This window comes from Callithrix jacchus, chromosome 3 (assembly GCF_049354715.1).
Source record: "Callithrix jacchus isolate 240 chromosome 3, calJac240_pri, whole genome shotgun sequence".
Classification (NCBI taxonomy): Eukaryota; Metazoa; Chordata; class Mammalia; order Primates; family Cebidae; genus Callithrix; species Callithrix jacchus.
The window spans coordinates 186,905,232-186,916,417 of record NC_133504.1 but is presented as its reverse complement, the minus strand read 5'-3'; the positions used below and the strand labels follow the sequence as shown (position 1 = coordinate 186,916,417).

The 11,186-nt window shown below is 47.0% G+C and overlaps 1 protein-coding gene across 1 annotated transcript; it reads right to left on the bottom strand.

Annotated features, from left to right (window-relative positions):
- Positions 1 to 1,973: 1,973 nt before the first annotated feature.
- On the bottom strand, positions 1,974 to 3,976 carry MRFAP1L2 (Morf4 family associated protein 1 like 2). Its single transcript, XM_008993624.5, has 2 exons — positions 3,312 to 3,976; positions 1,974 to 3,016 (listed from the first exon to the last, which is right to left on the bottom strand). The coding sequence occupies exon 1, from the start codon at positions 3,803 to 3,805 to the stop codon at positions 3,446 to 3,448; it is 360 nt and encodes a 119-aa protein (XP_008991872.1). The 5' UTR covers positions 3,806 to 3,976; the 3' UTR covers positions 1,974 to 3,016; positions 3,312 to 3,445.
- Between the last annotated feature and the right edge of the window lie 7,210 nt (positions 3,977 to 11,186).

The following is an 11,186-nucleotide window of genomic DNA, read 5'->3' as shown; positions in this document are numbered from 1 at the left end:
CCTTTCTAGAATGGTCAGCATTCTGAACCATTGTTTCAAAAACCATCACGACTTGATTGCTGGGCGTGAGGAAGTAGAAGGTATATGAGAAGCTACTGATGCTTTGAAACGGCTTTGGCATCAATTGAATTCTTCCAGGCAAGGTTCTGAGGGTTGTTTTCTGCTGAAGTTTTCTCACCTGAGTAATGGGGATAATAAAATGATCTCTGATATTTGTGAAAATTAGATAAGTATGTTAAATGCCTAAAGCCAAGTGGATTCTTGTAATAGAGCTTTTTGTTTTCTCACCCTCACATCCTCAGTGTCCTGACACTGGCGGGAGCTTTGGGAATTGGACTGGGAGATAACACAGGAAACAGGCCAGTGCAAGCTGTTTTCCTCTTTGCCCCTTTGTGTGGTCTTAGGATCCAACCTACTCCATCCATCCCACCGACATCCTATAGAATGAGGTTCCTCTTTATGAGTTTGCTAAAGCAAATTTAACAATCCCAGAGATCTTTTTTTTTTTAAAAAAGAAGACGTATTTCTTTTAACTGTAAGTGTGCTTGCCTTACCTGAGATACAAGACTCAAAGACAGGTCTCCTGAAGGACTTCCCCCCACCCCCCGCCATACCCCTGATTCCTCCCTGCCCCATTTCTACCCGCTGGTGGCCTCTGCAGGCCATTCTGGGCCCCTGACCTGTTCTGCGTTCCCTGTGCTTGGGATGCTGTTTGTGTGGCTGTGCCCAAGCTTCCGGCTAAGAGCAAGTCAGTGGGTCTGAAGGGACTCCTCCCTAAGTCCTCCCCCCAAACACAGTGTAAGCACCTCTTTGCCTGTGAAAGTCCTTGTTTACATCTGTAGTCCCAGAGGTATTTCTATTAATAGAAACTTTCACTTTCGAAAGTGGCCCAGTTTGACAAATGGTATGAAATAGGTGCTCAGGTCCCAAGCCTCAGAACCACTGCTGAATCCTCTCATGTCCGCATGCAGGCCCTTGGCACCTTTCCAACGCAGTCCTCACCCATCACCACCCACACAGCACGTGGTTCACTCTCCATGCTCCCACTCTTGTCCTTGTCCCCCACTGTCAGGCCTCAACACAGCAGCCGCCTCTTCACAGATGGTCAGCTCCTGTCATCCTCTGCTGGCAACCCCACCAGCTTCACATCCAGCCACTGCTCCCTCTGACCTCAATGCCTGCTACTTCCTCCCTTCCCACTGGGGTTTCATGCTGTTCCTCACCTTTTTACCCTGGTTGATCCCCCTGCCTAGAAGACTCTTTCCCTAGACACCCATGTATATTCCACACATAGGCCTTCAGGCAGATGTCACATCAGACACATCACCTGACCATACAAATAAACTAGAAACTCCACACCCTATCCCCCAAGGCTGTTTGGTTTTTCTCCACAGAACTTGCCACTATTTAATATGGGTACATATCACTTTTTTCCTGCTTCCCTCATTTAGGGGTTATCTATCTAACAAATACTTATACAGCACTTACGATGGCCAGACACAGTTCTAAGCATCTTATAAATACCAGATCCAACTTTTTTCTCTTTCTTTTAGAGACAGGGTCTCACCATGTTGCTCAGGCTGATCTCAAACTCCTGGCCTTCAGATCCAATTTTACAAGCACTTTGTTCATTCAGGTAGCAGCATCATCATCAAAGACCAGCACTGCAGGCACTGACCTGTAATTATGTTTTCAGACCTGTCTCAACCCACTAGATCGTCTAAGAAATTCCTAGTGCCTAGCCTATAGTGGAGCTCTGTGGTCACAGTGAATACTGGCTGCCTGAATGAACTTCAGCTCTCCTAAGGCTGGGACCAGACCACATGGCTTCACGAGGCACCTCCCCCCTCCTCTAAGGTCTGTTTCCTTCCCCTTCTGCAGCTCAAACCCCACCCTGGGTCACAGGCTTTGCACAACTCCTGAATCAGAAGCAATTCATCTCCATGTGACAGTGACGACTCTCAAGGAGAAACTCATTTTGAGAAATGTTTATTCATCTTACTTTTTCCTGGCCAACTGCTCTGGTCATCTGCACAAAGATTCTAAAAATTGGCTTTCAGCATGTGTTTTTCCAAGCAAATGAACTTCTTCATCCCAAGGCAGAGCTCTGATTTTAGTCCCTGTGGAGTCTGGGCTCTGATGACACAGGCTAGTCATGATCTAAGCCTGGAATGACTGTTTGGGACCCTCATGGCCAGCTTGAAGCTTTCCTTCCTCAGCCACTCTGGGCTCTTGAAAAGGTCACATGCATTTGTGGCAGAGACTATCATAATGAAGTTTACCCCAAAGTCAGCAAACACATGTACCTAGAACTCATCCCAATTGTAGAATGCTCACCAGACAGGTTACACGATGTGCATCAGTTAACATGCCATAGGAAAATTACATTCCAGGAAAAAACAAAATGCTATAAAAACAAAGAAACAAAACAGCACAACAGCTCTCCTCTTTTGATCTGATGGTCTGCAGAGGTCCTCAAATCCACACACCGCCACTCTTCCAGACCAACCGTCCACTGGGGCCTTCTCAGTCTCACCCAAAGTCGCATTCACAATGTTGACTGGGGCTTGGATTCTTGATTGTGGCAGCTGCAACCACATAGTGTCTTCTCACTTGCAGAACTCTTAACTTCCAGTCTCTCAAGAGTCCAAATTCCAAGAAGCATAAAAAAATAGCAAAGAACAAGGGTATACTTCCAAACTTTGAAAACAGAATAAAATCACAGGAACAAATGTGACCACACAGCAGCGTACATACTGTACAGGCCCTTTTCCTTTACGTGGGACATGAATGAAAAGCTGTCTCTTCCAAACTGAATGCACTTATTAACCAAAAAATACACATGACCATCTAATGCTGAAGTCATCCACCAGGATGGTACTGGAAATTTAGTGGCTAATGTGGAGAAAACGCAGGCAGAAAAACAGGGGAGACGAAACGAAAGGCTCTCCTGGTATCAGCCTGTCCGAGCAGCGACGACTCCTTACCAGGTGAACACAGTTCATCAGTTGGCAACCTAAGGTACAAGTAGGGGAAATTCATCATCATCACAACATAAATGTTGAGCTTGAGATTCTCATATCTGGAGTCACACAAACCCAACCACCTGTGCACGATACTACCACCTGCAGGAAGGTCATCGCGCAAACGCTCCAATCTCATTCACATGTTCCAAACATTCACGTTTCCAGCAAGTACCTTCACTTCACACTTTTCTCTCCACCCAATGACCGAGCAGGTCTACGTCTTGCAAATACTTTAAGTGGTCATGACTCTTTACAACAACATATCAAATTAGTTCCTCTAATTACCTAGAAAAAAAGAGTGAAACCAACTTGGCGGAGAGCGTGGCACGGGACTGCGCTCCCCTCCCTGGCTGCCCAGCGCCTTCCACGCGGGACACTCCCCGCCGCGCTCCGCTCCAGCCCCGCGCGGCCCCGCCGGCTCAGCAGCACTCGCAGCCGGCAATCCGCTGGTGCAGCTCCACGATCCTCCTGCCCATCCGCGCCGCCTCCGCGGCCTTCCTCTCCGCCTCGGCGCACAGCCTGGCCACCCGCTCCTCCGCCTCCGTGCGCGGGCTGGGTACAGGGGCCCGGGCGCCCCGCTCCTCCGCCTCCACCTCGCTCTTGATGGCGTCTAGCAAGCTCTGGATCTCCAGCAGCTTCCTGCGGGCCCGCCAGTGCGCCCGGGCGCGCTCGCGCTCCAGGGAGGCCAGGTCCTCACGGCCGGCGTGGGACGCGGGGCTCAGCGGGCTGCCCGGGTCTTCCCGGGGCTCCCGCGCCTCGTCCGCGTCCATGGGCCGCATCCCGCCGCCGGCCCTTCCCGCCCGCGGGCCACTCCGAGGCCGCCCACCAGCAGCGCGCGCGGAAGCCTCGCTGTCACCAGCGACCGGACTAGCAACAGGTGGCACCGGTATTCGCAGCGAGGACGGCGTCCAAAATGGGTTACCAGCCGTCGGCCAGGGCGCTACCACTGCGGCCCTTTTACGACACCCGGACTCCTTTACCGCCACGCAGCGAGCTAACACCGCATTCGGGGCTCCCGCTTCGGCGACCCTGCGCGCGCATGCGCACTAGGGAACCCGCGCACGCATGCGCACCCCAAGTCCCCGCCAGCTCTGGCGCCGCGACTCCCAGGGGATTCTAGGGCGTAGCCCCTCACACTGCTTGAAGGTTAAGGTCGACTTCAGCTAGTTTAAAGGAACAAGCCGACGCTGATAACCGTGTCCCAAGCACTGCTCTACGTTCCCAACATTCCAAATTATAAACACCCAGGCCGGGCGTGGAAGGCTGAGGTGGGAGGATCGCTTGAGCTCAGGAGCTCCCACAGCAGCCCGGGCAGCAAAGGGAAGAACCCCACCAAAAATAAAAAATAAAATACAAGAAATGAGCCGAGCGTGGTGGCGCGCGCCAGCTACTTGGTCGTCCCAGCTATTTGCGAGGCTGAGGTGGGAGGATTGCTTGAGCCAGGAGGTCGAGACTGCAGTGAGCTCTGAACGCCTGATCGCGCCACTGCACCCAGCCCAATGACAGTGTGAGACGCTGTTTCAGAATAAATAGTAACCTAATTTCGTGGTCCCGTTAGAATAGTCCAGGCTCCGAGAAGCCAGGTGCTCACAGCTGGGATTTTCCCCCAGCCAGGGCCTCTGCTCCCTCCTGCCTCAGACAGATGCTCCTGAACCCAGAGCTGCGGGCTCCGTGCGATGCTGACGGCTGTGACCCAGCCTTCCCCTACTTTTTCCGTAAGAGTATAAGCTTCGGCCGGGCGCGGTGGCTCACGCCTGTAATCCCAGCACTTTGGGAGGCCGAGGCGGGTGGATCACGAGGTCAAGAGATCGAGACCATCCTGGTCAACATGGTGAAACCCCGTCTCTACTAAAAAAAAAAAAAATATATATATATATATATATACAAAAAATTAGCTGGGCATGGTGGCGCGTGCCTGTAATCCCAGGTACTCGGGAGGCTGAGGCAGAAGAATTGCCTGAGCCCAGGAGGCGGAGGTCGCGGTGAGCCGAGATCGCGCCATTGCACTCCAGCCTGGGTAATAAGAGCGAAACTCCGTCTCAAAAAAAAAAAAAAAAAAAAGAGTATAAGCTTCACTCCGCCTGGGGCTTTGACCATAAGTCAGAGTCTGGCTTTACCCACCCTGAGCACCCCAAGGCCAAGGTGGGTCTGATTCTGCAATGTTTCCTCAGCCCTGCCAGGCTCTGAAAATGTCCTTAGGAATAATTCTGAAAGAATTATTCTTAGGAATAATTCTGAAAGACTATATAAGTGCCTCTGTGAGAAAACAGACCTTGGTCAATTTAGTAATCTGTTTCCTCACAGCTTGAGATGGGCTTGGCATACAGCAGGAGCTCAATAAATGCTGATTTAACACTCATTTCTCAAGATATCTTTATTAAGCACCCAGTGCATGTCATTGTGTCTAGGCTCATTTACTGTGTACCTCTAGCAGAAAATTAAAGCGAGCCTCCACGCTTGATGGCCAGGGGTCACTCTCAGCTCCTACAGGTCACCCTCTGGTCCTTACGCCTGGCCCTCTCCATCTTCAAACCCAGTAAGAGTGTGTCAGATCCGTCCTATCCTTCCAGGCTCTCTGACATCCCCTTCTGCTCTGAGGTGGAGAAAACTCTGCATTTAAGGGGCTCACTGTGGTTCAAATATGAGTCTCCCCAAAATTCATATGTTGCAAAGTAATCCTCAGTGTAATCATATTAGGAGGTGGGGTCTTGGGGAGGTGATTAGCACCCTCATAAAGAAAACCCCAGAGGGCCACCTTACCCCTTCTGCCAAGTGAGGTTACAGCAAAAAGATGGACTTCTATGAATGAGAAGTGGGCCCTCACCAGACACCAAACCTGCTGGCACCATGAGCTTTTACTGCTCAGCCTTCAGAGTTCAGAGAAATACATTTCTGGTATCCAGAAGACACTCAGTGTGGGAAATACAAGTTGGAAGTAGATGTCACAAAGAAAAGTTAGTACTGGGGTGACATGTTTAGATGCCATCGGAGCTCCTCGTGGAGTACCAGAAAAGTTTAAAGCCAGGAATCAAAGAACTGCAGGGTTTGAGTCAACGTCGTTTTGATGTGTAACAACTAATAAAAATGCAGATTGGATAAACTACATTTATTACAACCAGCAGCGATTTGTTAACTATTCCAAAGGTGCGTTTAAGGGAATAACTGAAGAGTTAAGATCCACTAGTCAAATGGCCTGGGAGAATAGAATAGCTTTAGATATGATATGAGCAGAAAAAGGTGGTGTTTGTGTTAGGATCGAAACTCAGTGTTGCAGCTTTCTCCCAAACAACAGTGCTCCCCATGGAAGCATAACAAAAGCCCTCCAAGGGCTTACTGCCTATCAAGTGAGTTAGCAAAAAATTCCAGCATTAACAACCCTATTTCAAATGGGCTCGAGAGATGGTTCGGTCAATGGAAAGAGAGCATAGCCTCAATTCTTACTTCTCTCGCAACCGTAATAAGTATCCTCCTTCTTCTTGGGTGCTGCATCCGAAGGCTAGTACAAAGACTAGTAAACACAGCACTTACTAAAATCTCCTGGAACCCACCCCCACCTGATTCAGAAAAGCTACTTCTCGTAGAAAGTCAAGCAGAGCAGTCAAGACATGTTAAACAAGTTTGAAGCGGAACCATAAAGTGAGAGGAGGAAAACTGTGGAAAGCAGAACAGTTCCTCTTCAAAGTTTCCTTTCGTAAGAAAAATTCGTGTTAGAAATAATAGTTTGTTTTAAACACTTTCTTTAAAAGCTGTCTTTCCTTTTTGCTAGAAGTCATATACGATGTAGCTGTTAGACACGCCGTGCTCACAGGCACGGAGCACATTCTGTGTCCTTGTACTGTAACCAAGATATCTGTGCGTGTCCCAGCTCGCAGCCTGTGCCCCTTCCTTATTTGGACTTCCCTCTTTTGCTCTCCATTCCTTTTACCTGTGTAGAAAAGTTTCAAGTTATTAGCCAATCGGGTTTTAGTTTAGATTGTGAGGTCCGGCTCCAGCCGAAGGAGATCAGATGCATCAGTAAGGACAACCCCAAATGGGTCAGAAGTATTTACATATTTATGTCTGCTTTCCTCTGTCCCTTGTACCACCGTGGCAAGATTGCTAGTGGGAGTACCCTTTCTGCAGGAAGTAAAAAGAATTGCTTTGCTGAGAAATCCTTTGTCCCAGTGCTAATTTTTCTTTTTGGCATTGAGCATCTGTTTCCAACTTCTATTTCCAACACTCAGTTTCTGGTATTTTGTTAGTGCAGCCTGAACAGACTAAGATAGGGCTCATGTGATTGTGTAACAGCATGGATTCCATAGTAAAGAAAAATTTTACTTGCTCAATTATAATTACTGCTTTGCTTAAGTTTGTAGACTATGCTAAAAACAGCCTTGGGAAGAGGAGCTTCAGCACTGACCAACAATCCTGGGTGTGGGCTGACCGACAGTTTCCACCCAGAGAGTGAAGATCATGGAGGAGCCATCTTAAATTCTGCCCACCACAGGCTCCCAGGAATCCTAATATCACGATCTCACTGCAGCCAGTGTGACTAACGCAGCAGTAATGAAGTCTGGAGAGCTAAACGCATCTCAGAAAGAATTGTCTCTTGGTATGAGTGGCATGGGGTAAAATACATGGAAATCTACAAAAGTTTTGAGGTGAACACATTAGCAAAAATGCTCCTGACTGGATGGAAAGAGACTGCGACTGTTAGAACATCAAAGGACTTCTGGACTCCCAATCTTTCCACCGGCAGAAAGCAGGCTCAGTAGCCCACACTGGCGCATTCAAAAATGTCGTTTTCAGAAGTGTGAGGGAGAAAGAAGGACGTGTCCGCACAGGCCAGAGTGTGGGGAACAGTGGCAAACTACAGCCCCTGAGCTAAGAGAGACTCTCATCTTTTAAAAAGAAAAGGAGGGATAGGAATATGTGCCAGACACTATGTGGCCCACAAAGCCTAACATATTTACTGTTTAGATCTTTACAGAAAATGTTTGCCGACAACCTGCGCTACTGAGCCACTTCTAGGTTCCTGAACCAAAGCCTTACATTCCCTAGCTTTAAAGTAGAGGACCTGGCAATGTTTGCCCCATGGAGTTTCAAAATGGCTATGTGACTGTCGTGTCACCCATTCATTCTTCCCTTAACAATGGGCCTTATCCCGTCCTTTTCTCATCACTGTATGCTGGGTCTAAACGGACAATTACTTGTCTTTTCAAAAAGTTCATAAGCTTCTAGACTAAGGAAAGCCATATTATGACCTGATGTGCCTCACAAGGCGCTAGACTTCTTGCCTGAGGCATGATTGGAAGAAATTAGGAGCAGGGTCTTTAGATGGGGGTGAGCAAACTTTACATGAAGAATTGGGGCAGTGGGCACAGATCATGGTGGAGAGTATAAATGACCCCAATTCCCCACCCCTTCTTACATCCATGTTCTTTGCCTTGTGTCTTGCTTTTGCCAATGAGAAGTTCACAGGACACAAGCACAGGTTTGAAACAGGCTTTTACATTGGGCTCACTTTCCTCCGTGTCTGCCTTTGCTATGAGAGAAGCAGGCTGGGTCACCTCACTGGTCTGGGGAGGATGGTGAGAGAAACACAGAACCAAGCTGTTCTGGACAGGCCTAGCCCTGACCAGGCAGCCCACAGACTGGAGCCCACTACTGAGCCCAGCCTGGATCACCCAGCTCCCAGCCAAACTGCAGACCATGAGGAATGTTTATTGTTGTCACTGAGGTTTAGAGTGGCTCATGTAGCAAAAGCCGATTGATGCCCACAGGTGGGATTATAATCCCAGATCCATTAAAATGCCGATGTCTTCCTTCTCCCAGATCTTCATTTGCTCAGTCTCAGGTGAAGGGGTCTTGCTCAGATGCCCAGAAGTTCAGGATTTTCTCTTTAGAAACTGTGGCTGGTAGTATCCTTGTCAGGAAACAGTATTTCCTCCTTTTGTATCTTCAAAACTCTTCCCACCGCTTTTGCAATCCAAACCCAAGTTTCTTCTGTGTCCTATTTTTCTTTTTCTGAGACAGTCTCGCTCTGTTGCCCAGGCTGGAATGCAGTTGTGCAATCACGGCTCACTGCAGCCTCAACCTACCTGGCTTAGGTGATCCTCCCAACTCAGCCTCCTGAGTAGCTGGGACTACAGGTACACACCACCATACCTGGCTAATTTTTTGTATTTTTTTTAGAGGTGTGTTTCCCAGGCTGGTCTTGAACTCCTGAGCTGAAGCAATCCACCTGCCTCGGCCTCCCAAAGTGCTGGGATCACAGGCATGAGCCACCTTGCCTGGCCTACTGTGTGTCCAATTTGCTTGATGTCACAGCACTAGATTCACAAATTTTAGAAAATATAAACCAACTATCACTAGAGTCACCTTTAATATAATCACTCCATGCAAAAATGATGTTCCCCAGTAGCTTGTACATTTTCTTTTTTTTTTTTTTGAGATGAAATCTCACTCTGTCACCTAGGAGTACAGTGGCGGGATCTCAGCTCACTGCAACCTCCATCTCCTGGGTGCAAGCTATTCTCCTGCCTCAGCCTCTCGAGTAGCCGGGACTACAGGTGTGTGCCACCAGGCCCAGCTAAGTTTTCGTATTTTCAGTGGAGACGGTGTTTCACTGTGTTAGCTAAGATGGTCTCGATTTCCTGACCTCGTGATCCACCTGCCTTGGCCTCCCAAAGTGCTGGGATTACAGGTGTGAGCCACTGAGTCTGGACAGCTTGTGTATTTTACAATCAAGATTACAAGGCTATTGCCAGCTGTAGCTACATCAGGCTCTGAGAAGAGGGGATCTTGGCAGAGGTAACCAGGGCAAAAGGAAAACACAAATCTTAATTTCAGCTTTTCCAATGCCGTTTAGTTCATGCGGATCATCTGTAATTCCCATCTGTGAACTTCCAGCCCATTCAGGAGAAGTCTTCCCTCCAGTGCTTACTTCATGGCATAGGAGGGTCTCTTTTTTTTTTTTTTTCTTCGCCTAACTCCTCTGTCTTCTCCTGGAAGTCGAAAGTACTCTCCCCCACTTCTCTTAAAGTCACCCATATCCCCAAAGTGGAAGAATAACCCTATATAATCCTAACACACCTTTCACTTACGCATCTTTTCCCTAACACCACTATTTAATGTAGTCGCCCCTACTGCTTAAACCACACCTCAGAAAGTCTCTGTCTCTATTATTTTACATGCCTGCTCTTGTTTACATCGCTAGTATACACTTTTCCTCCAAGCTATTACAGCTGACATTTCATGGTTTTTAAGAAGAAAAGTGTATATATATATATACTTTTATATTTAAGTATAATATATATACATAAATGTTTTATATTTAACTAGAATATATGTATATATTCTATATTCTAGTTAAATGAAGAAGTAGGTGTAGAGACAAGACAATATAAATCTCTGTAACTGGTCGTGATGAATTAGTTGTAAACACCACTGAACTCAGATCAGCCAAATTTTTCTTCCTTTTTTTTTTCCATCAAGACAGGATCTTGCTTTGTTGCCCAGGCTGGTCCAGAACTCCAGGTGTCTTTTTTTTTTCTTCAAGGTTTTTTATTTATTATTTTTTTTTTAAGAAGGAAAGAAAAAAGGAGTGAAGGAGAGGAAGAAAGAGGAAGAAAAAGAGGGAGAGAGAATGGAAATGTCGCTTTATTCTAAAAATGGATATTAATAACGGCTGATCAATATTTCATTTAAACCTATGAGTAGGCGTGATGTGGTATTGACAAGAATGTGTATTTTGTATATTTAAAGTGGAGAGCTCTATTAATATTTATTAAGTTTACTTGTTCCGGATCTGAGTTCGAGTCCTGGATATCCTTGTTAATTTCTGTCTGGTTGAGTCTAAATCTCTTTATGAGTCTTATGTATCTGGGTGTTAGGATCATTAGCTCTTATTGTTGCATTGATCCTTTTACCACTATGTGTTTGTTGCTTTAAAATCTATTTTATCAGATGCGAGAATTGCAACTCCTGCTTTTTATTTATTTATTTATTTTTTCTCTCCATTTAGTTGGTAAATCTTTCTCCATCCCTTTGTTTTGAGTGTTTGTGTATCCTTGCATGTGAAATGGGTCTGGATGTAGCATACCGTTGGGTTTTGGCTGTATCTTTTGATTGGGGGATTTAGTTGATTTAAATTTAGGGTTACTGCCATTTGATGTTAAC

What these genes read in the sequence shown, in the direction of transcription:
- MRFAP1L2 (XM_008993624.5), bottom strand. Translation starts at nt 3,805, where the DNA reads ATGCGGCCCATGGACGCGGACGAGGCGCGGGAGCCCCGGGAAGACCCG.